We start from the raw sequence: 21,016 nt of genomic DNA on the forward strand, positions 1-21,016 counted from the left end.
TGGGGGGGGGGTTGAGGGGGAAGGATGTGGAAGCATTCTAACCCAGTTGCTCATGTTTAATCAAAATAGTCATTCATTCAATTGAATAAATTCAAGATCATTCACATGATAATATGGCAAGTAGCCTCCTCAATAATGTATTGTCCTGTCAGCTTCCAGAAGCTTTTTATTTTGAAGCCATCAAGACATCAAGGACAAACAAACCATAAACGCTTGTGCCTCCCACTTTGACTGCTTCTTCTGAACCTCCACCTATTCCCATTTCAGAAGACCTCGTTCACTTTTTGGTCTATCTCTGCAACACTACCAACAACAGCACAGATGTGGCAAGGGATACAGTATTCCAAGCAACATACCAAGAAATCCAAAAGGTATCCAAATATCAATTAGAAGTCTTAGCATGTTAAACTTTCATCTATCCACATTTCTAGAATAACAGAAGGGATATTGGAGAACTTTTAAAAAAAAACAAAAAACAAAAAAACCCCAAACTACCACAAAACACCCACACCAGAGTAAAGCATTTCCCCAGAGCTTAGAGAACAGAAAAAGATAGCACCTGAATTTTCCTCTGCTTTAAACACCTTGCAGGTTCATCTGATAAAACACCAGCAATGAGAACAGATGTAGACTAATAAAAGACTTGGGATAGCTATCTTTACAGTTTTGAAGGGACAACTTTAAAATAGAAATTGAAATGTTGTACTACACCAAAAGTGTCAGTGGGATGGGTACACTGCTCTTACCTGAAGTATGCAAGAGGCCTAATAAAAGAAAGAGAATGTCAGCTTTTATATTAATATTACTGCAGCATTTCTGTCTGTTTAGAGATTAGTAATACTGAGATACAAACTCCTGAAGTATCAAAAGAGAAGTCACCCATCACCTTCATTTCATGTTGTCATTTAATGCAAGTACTTTGTTTTTATGCATTAATTTCAAATTCTTAAAAAAATTCAAGTAAAATTTTGAACATCTCAGCATCAGCGTGCTTAAAACTACTTGCACTGACATTTGAATCCAGATTTGCAACACAGAACTACGTTTACAGTGAGGTAGGTTGTTGTTTTGTTTTTTTTTTTTTTCTGTTGTTGTTTCTAGAGGCTTTATGAAAATTCAGGTTTCAGTATTAAATAAAAGACAGCACTGGGACAATTTGGCAAAAGCTGCAGAAGCCCAGTGTTCAACCCTTTCCATGTTTGATCTTGGAGTTGTAGCACAAACCCCAACTAGCGTGGATGAGTCAGTTTTTACTGTGGTGATGGGCAGTCTTGCCAAAAAGAGGCAAGCACTATCACCCTGGTTACCCACAGCACCAATCCCACAGTGAAAAGGCATTTCAAAGTTCTTTGTAGGACAGAACACAAAGCACTATTTTAAAAACAGGAACTAAAGATGAAAACAATTTTCCCAGTATCAGCTTAAGGCTCTGAAGATGTTCTGGGGGTGCCTAGAGCAAAACAGACAAAAAGGACAAGGAACGCTATATTGAGAAATACTGGCAAGGAGAGTACCTGTAAGAGTGACTTCTGTGGAGACTCTATCAATTGCAAGCACATCATCTGCTCCATCATCACAAGCTTCCACATAGAACTTCTCTGGTGTTATATGCCTTTAAGAGAATGGATAGGAAAAAGGAGTTTGTTTAGCAACACTTACTTGGGGTTTGTTTATTCTTCACTACCTGAATCAACCAATTTTAAACCTTATTTCATCTGCAAAACCCAAAATTCTCACTTGATTACTTCCCAGACAGTAATGATAACAGTGCAAAGAAAGCAAGTCAAGCTAATCAGTTACTGCAAAATCCATGGCTTGTTTAACAATCTTAACTCTTGTTTATTACTGTAAGTTAGAGACATGAAAGTGAGTTTGTGTACAAAGGGGTCCACTCTAATTCATGTAAGCTTGAACTATGTCACTTAGAAGTCTGATAAGCCAAAACCAACCTTCAAAATCAGAATTTTTTTTTTTAACAAAACACTTTCTAATATATCAGAAAATAAAGGACCACATTGCTGATGCAAGTCTAGGAAAAAATAATATCCAAAGTGGTAAAAACACCTGTTTCACAAGTGTTACAAGTATTGTAAGAATCCACTGCAAACACAGAAAAAATGGAAAAGTAAAAGTGGCAGACAAATTTATTGAAGCAGGTGCCTCAACATTACCATTCCCCAGATTTGTTAGCCAGGTCTACATGACATGCATGGGGTAACCGGTATGCTCCCCATCTGACACATCAGCCAAATCACATGCTGACATCCTGTTCAGACTTCACAGCTCTTTCCCTTCAGAAAAACTGTATGCAGTACAACACTAGCCATAAAATTAAACATAGTTTTCAGAAATATCCCTTAAAAATACACCTGCTGAGATACTTGCAAGAAGCCAAGCATGTTGCACTGTGCAGCAATGCAAGAGGTATGCAGAAATGACTTGTAGCTGTAGGTAGGAAATGCTAAACAGAGCCCCAAACACTCTTGAACTAGTTCTTAACTCTCATAATGATTTTTCTTAGTTTAAGGCTTGACAATACCAGGGGTCAGAGTTCTAAACATCTTGTTCTGGAAACTTACTCTACAGGATAGATATTTTTAGGCTGCTTCTCCCTAAATAGATCTTGCATTTCCTCACATCTTTTGTATTTTTTTTAATCCTTCAGAAAGCTGAATTAGAATCCTAATTTAGATCAGAAGAGCCCTTTGAAAGAGGTCTGCTAGACATCTTTTAACATGTCTAACACCCCACCTTCCATGCACTAAAAGCAGGGCCAACTTCAAAGTTTATCTGACTTCAAAATTAAACCCTATTTCTTAGGGTGTGTTTTGACTCTCCCCAAGGATGGGGATTCTACAACTTCTCTGGGCAATTAGAGGAAAGCCAGAGGAGACCAAATGCTTAACTGAACTAAAAAAACCCCAAAACCAACATAACATAACAAACCATAAAGCAATCAATAGTTAACTGTTCATCAGGTAATTTATCTTCTTTAAAGGAAAATTAGTCTATGGGTCCTAAAGTGGGAACCACTTCAACAGTATTCCCTTTGTAAATCAGCCTTCATGTGAAAGCATATGAAATGCTTTATCTTTGAAACTAAAAACATCAGAAATACAAACATGCAGTCTGTTGAACACTGATGCCTTAAAGCCTCTACTCTGCTTTCATTGCTCCTGGTTTTGACAAAGCGCACATGTGCACCCATGGCTCTCTAAGGGGGTTCATCACAATAATGGTGAAGAGCAAACAAGTTTACACAGATAGAACGGGCAAGACAAGCTTAAGGACATTTATAAGCCCTGTTTATTAAGGAACTTAAAAAGAAATCAGGAGGTACTACTTAAGGTACAGTCAGAAACCTATTGCTAGTTGGCAGGAGACAGAAGTAGGCATTTTTTTCACAAGAGATAACTGCAGCTACTTAACTTCTGTTGGTTTAGTTGAACAGCCAGCTTTTTCTGGGAGGTCAGCTGACACACAAGACTCCAGCTAAAAAAAACTGGGGAAAAGACACTGCAAAGTTCAATATTGGACCTTTAACATAGACCCTTATGCCCTCTTACTCATCTATCTTAAGCAAAATAAGCTGGAAGGAAATCTTTGAATATAGCAGGTCGTAAAATAGTGTCCAAAGTAGTGAAAATGACAGTTTCAGTTCTTGAATACTCTGTATAAAGAACACAACATAGACCACACACCTACACTGACAGTACAAAGCACAACTGAGCATTTCCATCCATGATCAGTATTTTTAAAAGCTGCTCTTTTCAATATAAAGTGCAACATGGCCATGACTGTACTGTAGTCTCAGCAGTGAGATTCACTTGCATATTATTTAAAGCCTGTTTTCAAACAGCTGAGAAAAAGCTTACAGGTGTAGAATATTTGTCATTTAAACAAATTTTCTATTTACTGCACTCAAGAATAATATTTTCTCCCTGAAGAACATTAAGTCTTTTACCCTCATCATCCTCAAGTTAAGAAAAATGAGAGAATTAAGGCTGCCAGTGCAAATTATACCCGGTCTCTCAGTATGTGTCATACACCCTGCCTCACTAGATCAGCCCCCAGCATTTCTCTCTCTCAAATCCTAGACCATATATTGTCTCCTGCCACTACCATTGCCCTTTTAACAGGTTTTTTTAATCACCTTTATCTCGTCTTACACAATGCCTGTGCATTTCTAACTTTTCTTAAACTATATTTCACCCTGGACACACACACAAAAAACCTTTGCCATCAAAATCTTCCTTCCCATGGTCCTTTCCAAAACCAGATTTGGTGACAAAAGTGTCACAGAGAACACAAGACAAGTGATCCCCGTTTTCAGCTCAATGGACCCAACTGGCTCTAGGCTTCAGCAGTTTGCAGCACACTGAGAACAGTCTTCTTGTTGACTGTTTTGGAGCTTTGGGTAGTTTTGTTTTGGAGGTCTTTTGCAGGGGGGCAGGAGGAACTCAAGTTGCCAGTCTAAGAAGTTGAGAGAACTTAAATACTTCTCTGTTGGGATCACCATTAAAAACTGCCAAAATACAACTGCACAACCCAAAACAAACTGAAAAGCCTAAAGCCCTGCAGAATGTTAAATCCTTGCTTCAGAAGTGGGAGAATTAGTGCTCTTCAAAGTTTTTACCAGAAAGATGATTCACTTAGTCCTTGCTTCATTTGTGTAAATAGCTGAAAGTTTTCTAAAATAAATATAGTTGGGGAAGAGGCCAAGACTCAAATAGGTTTCAGCCCAAATGCTGCTTTACCAACTTACTGATTACCAGAACTAGGCTAGTAGTCTCACTCTTGTTTAGATGAGCTTTTCAACTGTAAGATTGCTATAACTAAGATGACTGCCTCTCACTTCTCTTTCAGGAAGGAAGCTGATGAACATCACATGCAAGAACGTTTTTCCACAGACTCTACTCAGAACCAAGTCTGTATGTCTATCACAAACTTAGAAAGATAACACAAATGCTTATTTTACTGATCTGATTAAATGCTGAAAGAAGGATCATTCACAATGACTAGGAACCTGCAGACAGATTCATTCTATTCTTTCAATGAAATAAGGAACAGATGAAAGTTGTAGTGCTACTATTATATTAAAAATAATAATAAAGAAATCAGTATTTTCTAGAAGCCCATCATGTCTGTAGTTACTTTTGAAACTGGTTTTCATATACCAGGCCATATTCTGCTTTTGTATAACCTTCACATTTGACACTGGAGCCTGCCTCCTCCTTGGCTACATCGTTACTACCACCTATAACCATCCAAACCATCAAGAACTCTTAACAGCAATATCTTGCTTTCATTACAGCTTAACAGCACATAAAATCTTCACAAAATTTGAGTTCCTCTCATTTACTTTTTTAATATGAAGAAAAAATCCCTGACCACCATTATCATGGACTATTTCTCAGTGTTGCTAAAGAACAAAGGGAGTGATAAATGGAAACATTTGACATGGATAGTATAACTCATGATACTCAAGAAAAGGAAAGTTATTGAAGAACTGCAACCACCAAATTAATGTTTCAAGCATTGCTGAAGGTAACTTGGATCTCATTTTGAAAATCTTCTCCAATTGAAACTGTGTGGATTGCTGCCAAGAGATAAAGCAACTGAGTAGATTTTATTCATACAATTCAAGATTGAGAAAGTGTTGATTCCCAAGATAACAGAAACATAAAAAACACCCCTAAACCAACCAAACCACTGCTTGCTCACCCCAAGTGTAAAGTCAGCTTCATTTACAGTTAAGTGAGATAGGTGGTTTTTTCATTGGTATATTTGTTGTGAAGTTTCTCTTCATTAGTTATATTATAAAGCAGTGTTGTATATCATGAAGATGATGCAGAGTTGCATCCCACATTTTAATTAGGTTGATCTTACAGACAAGATTATTCCTGTGTTCAGATACAGCATGGAAGAGGACCCATCATGCTCTAGTGGCGACTAAAGATAGTAGTTCACTCAATATCACTTAAGCCTTCTGGGCCTCAACAGCCAAACCCTTACTTCAGTAATTGATTATTTCACCATAAATACTTAACATTGCTCTAATGCAGGAAACTCTTTGATGTCAGCCTCTAAATACCATAATAAAGCAAGCCAAAAGCACATCCTGTACTGTGCAGCAATGCATCTGCTGTACTCATGATACCAAAGTGGTCTGCAGTGAGATATAGGAAAGATGTTAGTATATGCACAGAGTCCCAACAGCGTGTTAAGTAACAGTGCTAACACGCTGATGGTTTCAACACTCCAGAGATTCCAGATTTTCTAGGTGAGCAAGTGTGCTAATTATACATCTACAATAAATATTACTCCTCGAGCAGAAACAGCTCAAGGAACTGGAACATGTCCCATGGAGCAGTAGTTGTTGCAGGGAGAAGAAAGGGAGTATAATCCCAGGATTAAAAAAAACACAAATGGAAATATCATTTAAAAACAACAAAAAAAAGGCACATATTAAAGGCATAGCTTCATTAGTGAAGCTGAACTGGAAATAGTTATTAAGATGACAAATAATTTACTGCATAGTTAATGCCCTCCTGAGCTTCACCATGACAGCCACTTAGATTAAGCAGAAAAAAAAAAAAGGAGGTATAGCTGTTCTTTCTAGAAGTATTACCCAAACTCTTAAAATTCAATTTAAAAAACAAGTGGGAAAAAAAACCCACAAAGACAACACACACTTTTGGGCCTGTCCCCAAATACAGACAGGCGGAAGGCACTGTGTACTAACAACTGACAAGTACTTTCAAAAAGTATGTAGGCATAACTGTGGGCAGGAGGAGTTAAATTTGAAACACAGCTACTGTCAGAGACCCACAGGATACTGAGAAGGCTATCAACAAGCTAAGCCTTCACCCAAGCACAAAGAAAAAAGTGATTTTGAGCAAGCCAAAATAACAGCCAGGATTCTCTCTATTCTGCAGACAGCTTTACCAATTGGTTTTTATTGATTGGACTGGTAGTTTTACCACCATCCACTAGCTTGCTACCTGCAATAGCCGTTTGAATTTTACAATTTATTCCTGAGGCTATGAGAGGAAGTTAAATAAGCACAGCAGTGACGCAGATGACAACTACGGATAGTGGTTTTCACGTTAATAGTCCTCCCCTATAACTGCTGGTGTAACTCAATTAGCTCCAGCAGTAGCACAGACACTAGACATCAGCGTTTTCACTGGTTCACCTGAACCTGACAGATGACACTGGTCAAGGCACAAAGCGGTTGAGTCGCTACTTTTGATAACATGAGAAACACAAGAGGTTTGCATTCAAAGCTAGAACTTGCAATTGGAGGTACAGAATGGGACCCTGCAGAGTGCTACAATCAGTGAAGCTCCATACAGGGCCACCAGAAGAAGTACGGTTGCCAAATCTGACCTTTTCGTAGCAAGAATGAGAAGTCAGTTAAAAAAAAAACGAAAAACACAAACCAAAACACTGTTACCACTAAATCCCCAAGGTGAAGCCTAGCCTGAACTCCTCAGAACATTCTCCTTTGACCTTGCCAACCTACTAGGGTTGACTCATGACCCAAGTTATGGCACTATATCTTAAAATGCTTGGTAGAAAGTCCACAGGCATTACTACAACTTGGTGTAATAACAGGAAAAAAGCCCGTTTTTCAGAATGCAAACCAATTGTTTTCAAGTTTATAAAAAAAAAATTTGCGTGAAACAACATTTGAGACAGCCTTGTTCTAAAAAGATCAAGGCTTACTTTTAGTCAAGATTAAACTTTAAATGAGAGAATTCTTTACTAGCCTGTATCCAGAAAGTGCTTTTACTTAAAACTCTTGGTAAGAACAACTGTGTACTACAAGCCACACAACTGCTACTCGTATAACTCACCTTTTCTCCTCTGCAGGCAAAAAGATCACAAGTTCAGCTTAAAGAAAGACAAATACTGTTTAGGTGACAAGAGGGGGGAAAGAAAAAAAAAAAGATTTCTGCCAAACAAGCGAGTCTTTCAGCCACCACTGATGATCTTACTCTTCAGTAATACACAATTATCTACAGTGTCTGTGTACCCTCACACAGCTACCTAATCAAAATAAGGAAAGAAGCCCAGTGATTTTTAAACACGTAACAGCATTACGAGAAACTGTTGATACAGATCTCCGAGACAGATCTAAGCATGTTTGCTCTGAATCCAAAAGAGGACTGTCAAATGAAATTTAACAGAGCATTAAGTACAGTTAAATCAGGCTTAAAAATCACTTTCAGATACTGCTGCCTGAAAATGGCATCAGTAACTCAATTAGCGTTTCAGGCTAATATTTAGAGGTCAAAAGCCTGGGAACACCTTTAGGACACACAAGGACATTTCACTGTTGGCTTCAGACGGCCATGAAGAGTCTCACGCTCAGAGTTTTCTCAGGAGTTTCAACTGGCCAGCATGAGGGCTTGCAACGGAAACACCTCTTCAGTTTTAACTTTGTATTGCTTCGGTTATGCAATACTTCTTTTGCTATATAAAAGGCAGCAAGCAAACATCTGGCACAGACAAGTTCAAAAGGTTACAGTCTCCCCTAAAACCTTTGCTTTAAAGGAAAAAAAACCAAACCAAAAAACTATGGCAAGAGGTTAGAAGGATTTATTTGACAAGACCCAGCAAGCACTACGCAGGAGAGACCCCAAAAGTTAAAAAAAGCCATGAACTGGCATCAAAACCTTACCGACCCACCCCCCACCAGTGCCTCAAGAGACTGACGGATATGGAACCTTCTGCTGCCCGGAGATACATGCTACCACGGAGCTTCACGCCGCCCCACGGGTGCTCGGGGCTCTACGGGAGGCCCCCCCCACCTCAAGGGAGCACAAGGCGGCCGAGGGCCCCCGCCACCCCCCCGCCCAGCCCCTTACAGGCGGCCCCAGGCTGGTCACCGGCGCAGACCCGCACCCATCAGCGCTCCCGTACCCGTGGAAGAGAAACGGGACGGACACGCCAGCCGCCGGTAGCCTTTCTACCCGGAACCACGCTATCAGAGGGCCGACGAACGGCGGGGGGGGGGGGGGGGGGGGGGAAGGGTGTCGGGAAAGGGAGGTCGGACCTACCCCTCGCGGGGCACCGTGAGGGGAGCGGCGTGCGGGCCCGTGAGGGGACAGGACAAGCGACCGTTGCTCCAACGGCCGGCCCCTCCCTCCCCTCCCCTCCCCTCCGGTAGGGCCGGTGACAGAGCCGCCTCCCCGCCCCCCCTCCCGGCAGGTCACTCACAGCTTCAGGCTGGCGTAGGCCGCCGCTGCCGTCGTTCCTGCCGCCGCCGCCATCCGTCCCCCCCGTCCGGCCGCCGCCGGCTCGGCTCCGCGTCGTTCTCGCCCCCTCCGCTCCCTCCCGTCCGGACTGACTGACTGACGCGGCCCCCGGCCGTGAGGGACAGGAGCCCACACAGGACAAACCTCCTCGGGCACGTTAGCGAAAGCCACAGGGCGGGGCACCACCTATGGCAGAAGGGGGCGGGCCTAGGCTGACTCTCTGGCCCGGCGATTGGCTGAGCCACGGCCTCTAACCCCGCCCCCGGCGCGCCGGGGGCCACAAGGGCACAGCGAAACGGTGACGCGAGGGGCGGAGACGTTCGAAGGAAGTCGGTGGGGATTGGCCAGCGCGCGGGTGGAGGGGTAAGGCACGCCTCAGGAGAGCCGCTAGGAGGAGCGTCGGCGAGAGGTTGCGCTGGATTGGCTGTTCTCCGGCTAGCGGCCCCGCCCCGGCGGGACAGCTGCGGTGAAGTGAGTGTGGGCAAGAACAGTTACCACGAGCAGGGCCAGTGGCGCAATGGATAACGCGTCTGACTACGGATCAGAAGATTCTAGGTTCGACTCCTGGCTGGCTCGGCTGCTCACTTTTTTTTTTTCCCACCTTCTCCCCGCCCCCTTCTCTTTTTTTCCTCCTGGTCTCCAGCCCGAGGGTGCTGCCTGTACCACCTCTGCTCTTGGGCAGCTCCCCTACTCCTGCACAGACCCACCCCGGCCACCCTCATGCCCCCAGTGTGGGACTCCGCCAGGTGCAGGGGCCTCCAAAGCACCCCGGGGTTGGGTGGCATTGCAGGAGCTCGTGCCCTTCTGCATGGCCCTTGGCAGCCCCCCACCATGCGCACCACCTCAGGGACGGCTGCTGGAGGGGAGGCTGGTGCCCACCTGGGCACCCTGTCTGGGCTGTAGTGGGGGTCCCAGGTCTGGGGGTTTGGCACGGAGCAGGCCTGGGGCACCTCCTGGCCAATTTCTCACTGGATCCAGCACTCTGGGTATCATCCCCCGGTTTTGGGCAGCTTCTTGCCTCCCAGAGCCCCAGGAACTCCCCCCAAAAGCTTCTAAGGAAGCCATCCCCACCAACGCTGTACAGGAGACGCCCATGCTGGGATGGGAGCCTGCTTCCACCCGTACCACATCCCTCCTCAGCTCCTCACCCCGGGAACCCTGCTCTCCCCAGAGGGACGCCGGAGCAGGACGGCCTCCGATGGGACTGCAGCAAATACCAGCCGCCTGCGAAGGACTGGAAACCCCCAGTGAACCCCACCGAGGAGGTTCCCCCCGCCCATTGCTGCTTCAGCCACTGAGGCGGGGGAGACGAGAAAGGCAGAGGTTGGGAAACCATCATTTCACAGCGTAACTCCCTCCCCGTGGACTCGGGGCAATGACAACGATCATAATTTTAGGAAAGACTTGATGCTGAGCATTGCTTTACGATACTGTCTTTAATGACTGAAATGACAACAGGCCAGAGGCTTCGCCCCTGCTGCCGGCCTTCATTCTTTATAAATATTTAACAGCACAGAAGAAGAGGGCTGTGTTCACAGGTGGCTAAGGTTAGTTACACCAGCACAAATCCTAAAATACTCTCTCCTGGAGTTGAGCTTTGAAGGAAACATAAAAGTATTAGTACCATTCAGTATCGTTAGCCAGGCTCTGGATTTGCTTTCCAGATACAGAAAGCCACAGCCTGCGTGTGTATGTGCCCAGGTCCCTGTCCGGCTGTGCACCGCAGACCTGCTGCGTGGGGACGAGGGTCAATGCCAAGAGGGCTGAGAACCGCAGCCTGGTCATCCTGCCACTGGGCTATCCTTGTCGTGTGCCTTTGGGAGCTCTATGCCATGTATTTTCATGTGGGGATAGTTTCTTCCCAACTCTCATCTTGTCTTAGCGGGCTACTGATGCATATTGCCATGCAAGCTTCTGGCTGCCCTGGAAGAAAGCGGTGTGAGGATTTTTATTGCTCAGAAAATCTTAATTTTGCTTCTCCTTAGGAAAGGGGTGGGTGAGCAGCTCCAGGCTCTGTTTGGGCTCATGGCAGGAGGATGCCTGCCCAACTGGCACCGGTAAGTACACGTAGTGCCACTGCAGCCAGCGAACAGCAGGACACAGAAACGGAAAAGAGAAATGAATGCACAAACACTATGCGATGAGAGGAGCAAACCCCCTCCCAGCAAGACAGGCACTGGGCCCTGTCAGATGATGGGGGAAAAGGGATGTGTATCTGGACATAGCCCTTCCCTGCCCGCAGGTACTGACTCCAGAGATGTTTCCCCAGAGATGAAGCCTGGGTCAACTTTTCCTTATATTCACGCACAAAAAGTTGCTCAAATGCACCGACAAATACTTGGCACGGGCACAGAAGTGTGAAAGGCAGGTCTCTCGCAGGCAGCACGTGCCGCACGTCCATGTGCATAGGCAAGACAGCATGCATCATCCTAAAAGCAAACACAGAGCACGCAGCCAAGGCTGACATGGGAGAAGCACAGTCCAGACAGGTGCATGCAGGTGCACTACCCCTCAAAACCCCCTCTAATAAATGTCCAGAAATACAATAAACCAAAGCAAATCCCCTCCATGCTGCCTTCTCCCCTGCTCTCTGTAACCACCTGCCCTCTTTTCCCTACAGCTACTCTATCTTCTGAGTCACATCCTTCTTTCTCCATGCACCTCCACTGCTTCAGTACATCTTTTTGTTTATTGAACAAAAAAGTTGGCAGTCCATTTCAGCCATCGTTTCAAGACAACTTGCACACTGCCACAGATTCACCCTTGGGTATGCCTTGTCTGTAATAACATCACTCTGCCCTTGATCCAACACTGACCTACACACACACATTGATTTTCATGTACATGCGCAGCCTTATTGGTTTCAGTGGGACTGCCGGCGCAGTTGAAGTTCAATGCAGATGGAGTCCTTCATGTGATTTTCTCAGCAACAGCAGCGGAGTACAAAGCTGCCACTGCATCGACCAGCAGCAGGCTGATAGTCAGGTAATTTGGAGGATCAGGTCAAAGCGTTCAAGTAAGGATGGAGAGCATGCGTCAATTTTCCTTGAAGCAAGGACTCAGTTTTGCTGTTGCTGAAATAATAAAGTGGTAAAATTTCCAGGGAAGTTTAAAATAGGGACTAAATTCATTAAGAAGCCTGTGCCTGCGATTCTCCCCAGGGCTGTGAACTCACAGGAGACAGAGGTGGAAGTCACAGCAACGCTTACGAACAGACCCGAATACTGAAATTCAGGGATGCCAAAGATTTGCCCAGTGCTAAAAAATCAGCACAAGGAGAAAGCACAGGAAGATATTTACTTTCTTCTCTCGGCAGCCAAAGATAACCCTTTCTTTTGAATGGCCAGCCAGACCCATACCAGCTCTTACGAGCGCAGTTTCTCCTTTCAAGGCTTCCATAGCACACCTGATGCTGACGAAACTCCACCACTCCCAGACCAAGGTGCTATTTACTCTGTAGTAAAAAGATCTATCAAAAAGTCATTTAAACCCTGGAAGACTGGGAAAACATTTTAAAAGCCCCCAAATGAAACTCAGAAACTGAAGAGCCACAGACCTCATCAAATGCTCCTCACTGGGGTGTTTGAAACTGCTGTTCCCCGTGTTTAACATCAGGGCAGTTTCCTAAATCACTTTGATCATGGGTGTTTCTTACACTTCAAATTACACGAAAATATCTGCTTCTTCTATAGCTGGGGCTTTTCCCCTGCTTTTATGCAAACATCTCTATTTAAATGAGTTTCTGTATTCTAAACAATAGAAATTTAACAGCATGATCTGAATGAAAAAATCTATTAAGCTCAGGTCCTGAAAGCAAATTTCAGGGAATTCACTTAACTATTTGCATCCGAGTTACTCATTACCGGCACAATGGGACTTCCAAGGCTCCCTTACCCTAAAACCAGTCAGAAGAGCATGCGGGGGGGGAGGAACTAAGACTAACTTTTCATAGCACGTTTCAGCACCTCAATAAATAGACAAGGTTCACGTGAACAGCAAAACCCAGTGCGTATCAGCCAGGAGATAGGCAGAATTTAACACGCTTTCTGAAATTCTTCCGCAGAGGACACAAAGCCTTGCACCTCCAGCTCTAGGGGTGCCTGGCTGCCTGTTTTTCTCTTTGGGGGAGCTGCCTGAAGGCAGGCAGTGAGGGCTTGCAGCTCCACAGATGTCTGCCGGGGGAGCAGGAAGAGCAGAAGCCTCCCCTGTGCAGGGCGCCCCTGCCTCCCCCTCAAGCCCGGACCCACCGTCAGGCAGCTGCAGAGCCAGGGACAAGCTGGGGACAATCAACAGGGACTCAGACACCCACGGCCTAGGAGAAATAATAATGAGCTTAAATGAATTCAAGCTCCCAAAGACAAAAGCAGTGCGAGTTAGCATGCGTAGGGGAGCAGAGCAATGCAGTAGATGCTTTAGCTTCAAATCTACAAACTCATGCCGTCTGTTTTCAATAGCTTCACATTGTTGTTTCTAGCTCTTCGTAAATACAGGAAAGGAGAGCATTGGTACTTAATAATTTATACGGGACCTCAAAACTGAAAGTAGGGCAGCCTTCACTTCCCCAGAGCTGAGGGATACGGGACGGCTGACAGGAGTAACAAGACACTGTGGGGGCAGAGATCAAACTTTCCGGTGATGCAAAGGAGGCTCCTGCAAGACAGCTCGCCACAAACAGGCTGCTCAAAGCTTTCCACGAAGGGAAATTGTCCTTCTCCCCTTCCCCTTCTTTCCTGTTTATGTTGGGGGAGGCTGCAAGAGTGAAACAGTAGTTTAAACCGCAGCTTAAAAGGAAAATAGCAATCCCACTAGTGTTTTCAGCTCCTTCCAAAATGAAGGCCAGAAAACGTGCGTGAGGGGTTGCTCTAAAAATCAAGAGCTACCAAAAGCCTGAGCCACACAGCAGCTGATCTCTCAGAGACGGAGCAACAGATGAGCAAGGCTGGTGTTTCCAGCTTACTTCCAGAAGCCACTTTGGTAGCTTGCTGCCTTTGCTGCCAAAAGAAGCTCAGGGAGAGGAACCACCTGCCCAGGATTCCCTGAATTATTTACCAGGGACATCAGCTGGCATTATTTCCCACTTCAGTCCCTGCAGACAGTACTAAGATCACAGTCATACCTTGAAACGCCCCTGCCCCAGGCCTAGCTGCACTGCAGGACACAAGCTGATGCGATGCTCCGGGGTGAGAGCACTGCAGGATCTGCCCCAGCTGGTTCATTGCCCCCGATCCATACTGCCTGGATATAGCACCAGTTATATTTTGCGTCAGCTCCCATCCCTTCACTATCCAGCATTTGGAGGCTAAATTTAAGGCTCGAGGGACCCCATGTATTTGGGGTCAATTTTACCTCCTCTAAAATCACAGGTAAAACTCTCCAAAGATATATATGCCTCAGAGCCATGTGTACTGCAGTGGGAAAGCCCCCTCCCCCCAAGCCTGGAGCTTTCGGTCACTCACTGAGGGGCTGCATGTCCCCAGGAGAAACAGCGCGGCAGAGCCAAGCTACAGCAAAGCTGGAGCTCCGGATGGTTTCCAGCGCAGGACTGACCTCCTGCCATGTACTGCTGTCCCTATCCTGAAGAGCAGCAGCAACAGGCGCAGGCACTGACGGCTGGATGGGGCAGCAGGCTGGATGGTCTGTCGCCCCCATGAAACTCCATGCCAAAACCACCAAGCTCCTGAGGCTTGGGCAGTTTCAGACGTTCACATTTCAGGCAAGGCAGGCTGATACAGATGTGCAGGAGGGTGCTGACAGGCCACTGGTCTCCATTTGTTTTACAGCAGATGCTTGTGCCTCTGTTTAATACTTAGTGCAGCAACTTGCACCACGCAAAATGGAAGCCTGGGGTATTTATTAGCATGGGCAGAGACAAGCAGCTTGCTGCTACCCGGTGCCTGTGCTGGTCCCGATGGGTACACTAGGCAGCCTGACTACATGGTGTGAAGTTCAAGCAGCTGCCTAGCTACATCCCTGCTACTGGAAAAGAGGTTTGGTTGAACCATAGCAAGTTCTCAACATGGGCTTATTTCAGGAGTCCCAGTGCCACTGCTCAACTACTTTGTTGTAGTTACCTCACTAAAAAGATTTTCAAGAATGTCATTGCAGCCTCTACCAACCAGAACCAAACTTATGTCTTCAGCGTAGATACATGAGGATTTAACTAGTTTTCCCCACAATATGTTGGAAAGGGTAGTTAAGATCCCCAGCTGCATCTGAGGCTTTAAATTAAGAGCTTTTTCTTAAACAAAAACTTTGTACCTGTACATGAGGGTCTGCACAGCTTTGGTACCTGCAGAACATGCACTGCAGGCACACCTATCATACATGTAACACATACTGGGGGAGCAGATTTCTTTGACTATAAAGCAGGGAGGGGTCAAAAAGAGAAACAATTTGCCTGCTTTCTCAGCAGAACAGAAAGTAAGGGTCAAACTCTCTAACCCCTTGCTCAGATAAGCTGTTATTGTTCATGGGAGCAAATCTGTTTATACCAACATACTCATCTGAGTACAGGTTGTGGAGCTGGGCTCTAAATCCCTGTGTAACAAAGCCTTTGTAACGATCTCAAGTTTGTTCCCAGAGCTCTAAATAAGCACCATTACGAAATGGCTTTGTGCTGGGTAAACACCACAAGAAGGAGTGGCCAGGCTGGGGGCTGAGCTGTGGGGACAAACTGGAAAACTCAGGCAAGTCTCTGCATAGGGAGAGCTTTTTTCCAAAGCGAGCTCTGCAAGCAAGAACGAAGATTGATTTCCCCCGTGTCCACGCTTTCAGCATCCCGACCTTTCCTTTCCAAATATGATCCACTATTCAGACTCTGACACAGCAGACTGGGCCCTGTGTATCACGCTGACACGCAAACCTAGGCCCCAAGTCATCGCAGTAGCTCAGCCTAGCTTGTTCCAGTTTTTTGTTCTGTTTGAAATGGGATGTCGGCCTCCAGCTGCCAGCCAGCATGCCTGGTTTGTGCTCAAAGAGTTGGTGCTTTTACAGCAGACCTGACACCGGAGTTCGGGGAATTAACTGGAAGGTCTGAGTATGCCATTTTGCACAGACCCCTTTCTTTTCTTTTCCTAAAGAATTAATAAAAAGAGAGAGAGAGTCTAAAAACTGGTATTAATAGGTTGATGTCCTTCAGGGAATCTGATGAAATGTGCTTGTCAGGAAACACTTAGTAGACTGATGGGATGTCCCCAGCAGGCAGGCAGGCCAGCCTCTGGCTTTTTAATTGTGCATGGCACGATCTGAGTTCATAGGCACGACAGCAAATTGTGCTTTCACTGAAGAATCCTCCAAAATGAGCCAAGAGGAATCTCCAGTCAGCAGAAAAAGGCACGTAAACCTATCAGTTTAGATAACATGCCACATACTTGGTCAAGTAGACATGGTCTGATACAGCTGGAACTCACAAGCATACAAACTCTGGGAATCCAGCAAAAATCTCTCATATCCTTTTACAGGAACATTGTCGACTGGTGAAAAACATGCACAGGAAATCAACTGAGGGTGGGGAGAGGGAGATCATATAACAAGTCTTCTGTCCCGGCTTTCTGACGTCGGCCACGCTGGCTAGTAGTGGTGCTGGTACGCAGCTGCTGGGGTTGTGCCGTTCTCTATGTGTTTCAGATGACAGGAGTGACAAAGCAAATGTTCATCTAGTGGGTAGCAGCGATGCCCGTCTTCGTCGTTCAGTTCCATCCCACAGTCCTGCAAAGAGAGGCCGTGCAAATTATTAGAGCATGTGTTCATCTTCCAGTGTCAACTGGGGTCTGGCTTCCAGGAAGGTGGTTTTGTGACAAGGACAGAAGACACCCAGCCAAACAGCTCCTTCCCAGTAAGTCCAACATGTGCCACAAGAAGGAAAGCATCCGACATTGGCATTTTGAGGGGCAGCCTTGTATAAATTTGTCTTAAGCAGTTTTACTGAATAAGCTTTATCTCGTGGCGAGGTACAACCCTATGTATTTTAAATGTGCTCATGTCTCCTTACACTCTCAGGTAGGATTCACCTCTTCACATTACATTAATTGCAGCTGTACTGATGTGAAACCAGCCTGCTGGGTCAGGGCCTCTTTTCACTGCATTATGAGCACAGTGAGAGAAGCCATCTATTTATTTTAATTCACAGCACAGAAGTATGAAGGCTCTCTGGGAAGCCCTGCACGGAGATCAAACAGTGTTTAAGAGCTGGCACCTCTTGGGATTTTTTTTCTGCAGCCATATCCTTCCTCCAGCCCTGACGACACATTCATTTCCCATGAGAGTGACGGTAACTTACACTGCACAGGCTCAGTCATCACCTTAGCATTTTTGTACAACCTGACTTGGAAATCGGATACAGTAATGTGATCTGGAGCTCAAGGCTTCTGAAAGGCAGCAATAAACCTTACTAAGTCACCACGTTTCCTTCATTAATAAATAAACTGCCAAGTTGAGAAGTGGTAATTAACTCTTTGCCCATAACTTCACGGATAGCAAATGAAACTGCTGAGACACATTGCTGCAAAAACTTTTGTCCTCAAACTGGAAATTTCTCAGCCACGGATAGAAAGAGTTGCACAATGCAAAGTTTGAATTGCTCATCTGCTGCCATTGAAAGGGCGGAGATTTATTTGCCTCTTAAAAATAATACTAGTTCTCACTGTTAAGTGCCCAATCCCTGAGAAAGTTGCTGACCCACCTCGCAGTGATAACATTCCACGTGGTAATCCTTGTCCATGGACACAACCCGAATGGTCTCATCAGAACCCTGTAAGCATTCAAGCAAAAGAGAAGTGACAAAGGATTACAGCAGGATCAGACACATGCACTCTCTGTAGATTGCCTCCTGCAAGAACGTGAACGTTGAGGAAATGCATTTGGGCTGCTGGTTGGACAGCACAAATAAATCCTGCCACCTGCAGTTATTTTTACAGTAAAGCTTCATCATCAACTGACTGCAGATATCCTCTAAAATGTAACATCAGAAATGTAAAATTCTCTCTGTTTAACAGTCACATCTATCTCCAGTCATGCATTAATGATTTAGTAATTTCAATATATCACATTTCTCAGCATTTTAAATTGGTTTTGCCCAAGATGCATCTCCTGCAAGTATTAAAATGAGTTAGTCCCAGAGGGGTCACACAGAAGTCATTCATGAGTGCCACCAGCATTTATTGACATGGAGGAAAGGTATCCCAAAAATAAAACTAGCAGCAGTGCAGGAGGTGAGAAAAACAGCCTGGCCCAGCAAGAATAAGCTTCATTATCGAGCAAAAGGGTCACATCTCAGGAACAGCATTTGAGTTTAGGTCAAAAGGTTGCACTCCAGAGGAAGCGATCATCTCTCTCCATCCGCAAGGACATTCGTCTTGGCACAGGGTCAAGTGTGAAAGAGAACAAGACCTGAGACATGATGCTCCCTCCCCTGAGGGGATGTGGAATTAAAGGCTCTCACCTCGGAGGGCAGAATGGGAAGTCCACACGCTGCACACTTGGGAGCTAAAACTCTGGAAGAGCAATGAGAAATTGAAGGCAAGTTATAGATCAACATAAAAAGAGAGGCCTGTAAGTTCTTGGTGATAAGATGAAAAGCTGCAGCTGTAAATCACTTATCCACAGGAAAGCTTTGCATCCCGAGATCAAAAATTAATTTTAGCATTGATTGTAAGTAATGCTTGGCACACGTTGCTCAATCAGGCAAAAAGAGACCTTATGTTTTACACTTAGTGCCGGAAAAAACCCAAACCCACTGTAAAATTCTTGGCTGCTACTGAGAGATTTGGAAAAGAGAATGAGGAGAAACTGAGCAGGACTCTCCCCAGAAAAACACATCAAAAGAACTGGCAGCCTCGGGGCAGGAAACCTCAGAGAAAATACCGTGAGACTGTATGGTTCCTTAAGGCCTTGTAACACAACATAACACAATAAATAAATAATTAAATTAAATTAAATTGCAAGGAAATATGCATCATTTCAGAACAACAGTGGCATATGGAGGCAACTCTAATCTTGGCACAACACAGAACAATTCCAGGGGCTGCCTGAGCAACACTTAATGCTCTGCCTGCTCGGAAAACGGAGCAAGGAGCAAAGCAAGCCAGGACACTCAAAATGTATGCAGCTCTAGTATTATAACTACCAGCTAAGAGCACAGCCATTTTATTTTACTGTCTAAATGCCAAGTGATTTTTTAAGTGGATTTATCAGTTGTTTAATTTAGAGCTGGGTAACTTTTGCTTTGCAGGTTCAGTGGCGATTCCTTGAAAGTCAAACTCAGCCCTTCAGCTGCTCAAAAAGTAACTCACATTGATTTCCACAGGCATTCAGTCTTTCTTTAGAGTGGACTGATTTCTTACATTACTGAACACTTCATGAGCAGTATTTCTCACTATCACTGCTTTGCAGAAGGGGCAGCCAAAGCCCAGGAGTTAAGTGACTTACTCAGAGTTACACAGGAGTCAACAGCAGGACAAGAGGAGAGACATTGGGGATTTCTAGGATCTAGTCCCATCCTCAAACTTCTAGCTTCTAACCCTGTTCCTATTTTACTAATCCACACTCCCTAACTAGCTGAAAAGCTAATTAGAGACTTGTTGATTGGAGCATCTCTGCTGTTTATTTTGTCCTTACTTGTGGTAATCTCTGACACAGTAGATTTTGTTTTCAGAGTCTACAGTGAATGGCACACCATCCAGACACTCGTTGCAGACCACGCATCGGAAGCAGCCTGGATGATATGATTTCCCGAGAGCCTGCAGGATCTGCAACAAATGAAGAGACAGGAAAAATGCATGTGAACAGCCAATAAAGGTGAAAATAATAAACACACAGCTTTATGCCAGGCAATGCTGCTTATTCATCAGTGGGCCTGTGTCTTTTTTCAGGCACCTCATCTGAAAAATGTGCTAACAGGGATGGAAAGGGCAGCTGGAATCAGTATATATCACCTGGTTCCAGAGAAATTAATTATTAGCATGGGTAAGAAAACAACTTAGAGTCTCAGTCAAGGTATTTAGCATTACAAAACACAGAAGTGACAGAATTTAAAGGAAAGAAAACTTCTGAAGCCAACAGCTAGAGAATACTTAGCAGGATCACAAGGCAAGATGTAGCAGGACAACAAAAGGAAATACATCTTCATAATCTCCATGAGAGGCTGAAACAAATACTATTGCTAAGTTTTCATAATTCCTTAGATATCCAAAAGCTTTGTACTCACTAGCCTGGCTTTCTAACTAACACAGACTATGGAAACTGCGTTGAACTCAACAGCTGCAATTCACCTGCTGGCTTTGGGGCAGCAATTACTACCTGGAATACCATGGTCCATCAGCCAAGCAATCAGACTTCCGAGTATGAAATAGCTTTTCCAATTTTAGTGCTTTCCAGTGTAAGCAGGCAAGCAAAGATAATTAACGATAAGCACTAGAAAATCTTGGGAGGCGTACTGTGAACTGACCACCCAGAAATTCCTAATTTCTTTGCCTCAGCTGTAGTTTTACACCACCAGCTACACGATCATGAATTTGTCTCCCTCTGAATCACCCACAGCTGAATGCTGCCCGGTGCTGGCTAAAGGCCAGCTGACCCCCTGAGCCATGACCCACTCCATGCACATCTTGAATGGATGGAGAGTACCTGCTGTAGGCTAATGAGAGCTGCCTGCTTCAGCAGGATGTCCACGCATCTACTGAAGAGTTTGCAAGGACTTGAGCAGATCTGAACTGAGGTCTGGATCACATACTCTGGGTCAAACCTGTTCCCCA

At 44.9% G+C, this 21,016-nt stretch overlaps 2 protein-coding genes and 1 non-coding gene across 5 annotated transcripts in view; 1 reads left to right on the forward strand and 2 right to left on the reverse strand.

Annotated features, from left to right (window-relative positions):
• The window catches only part of SACM1L (SAC1 like phosphatidylinositide phosphatase), a 31,937-nt gene extending 22,497 nt beyond the window's left edge, over window positions 1-9,440 (reverse strand). For all 3 annotated transcript variants that reach the window (XR_007508080.1, XM_049816533.1, XM_049816534.1), the window contains exons 1-2: window positions 9,229-9,440; window positions 1,515-1,612 (exon numbers count right to left, since the gene is read on the reverse strand). Coding sequence is in view for 2 of the 3 variants with exons in the window: in XM_049816533.1 (XP_049672490.1) it covers window positions 1,515-1,612; window positions 9,229-9,281 (151 nt within the window). In the remaining variant the exon portion in view is untranslated. The remainder of the gene's footprint in view (window positions 1-1,514; window positions 1,613-9,228) is intronic.
• Window positions 9,441-9,769: 329 nt separating this feature from the next.
• Window positions 9,770-9,842, forward strand: TRNAR-ACG (transfer RNA arginine (anticodon ACG)). The gene has a single exon. It is a non-coding gene; the product is annotated as a tRNA-Arg (tRNA).
• An 854-nt stretch (window positions 9,843-10,696) lies between these two features.
• The window catches only part of LIMD1 (LIM domain containing 1), a 34,234-nt gene continuing 23,914 nt past the window's right edge, over window positions 10,697-21,016 (reverse strand). The window contains exons 5-8 of the mRNA XM_049816804.1: window positions 19,881-20,011; window positions 18,706-18,757; window positions 17,947-18,015; window positions 10,697-16,973 (exon numbers count right to left, since the gene is read on the reverse strand). Of these exons, the coding sequence (XP_049672761.1) occupies window positions 16,836-16,973; window positions 17,947-18,015; window positions 18,706-18,757; window positions 19,881-20,011 (390 nt within the window). The 3' untranslated portion in view covers window positions 10,697-16,835. The remainder of the gene's footprint in view (window positions 16,974-17,946; window positions 18,016-18,705; window positions 18,758-19,880; window positions 20,012-21,016) is intronic.

The sequence above is a fragment of the Accipiter gentilis genome, chromosome 14 (genome assembly GCF_929443795.1).
Source record: "Accipiter gentilis chromosome 14, bAccGen1.1, whole genome shotgun sequence".
Lineage (NCBI taxonomy): Eukaryota > Metazoa > Chordata > Aves > Accipitriformes > Accipitridae > Astur > Astur gentilis.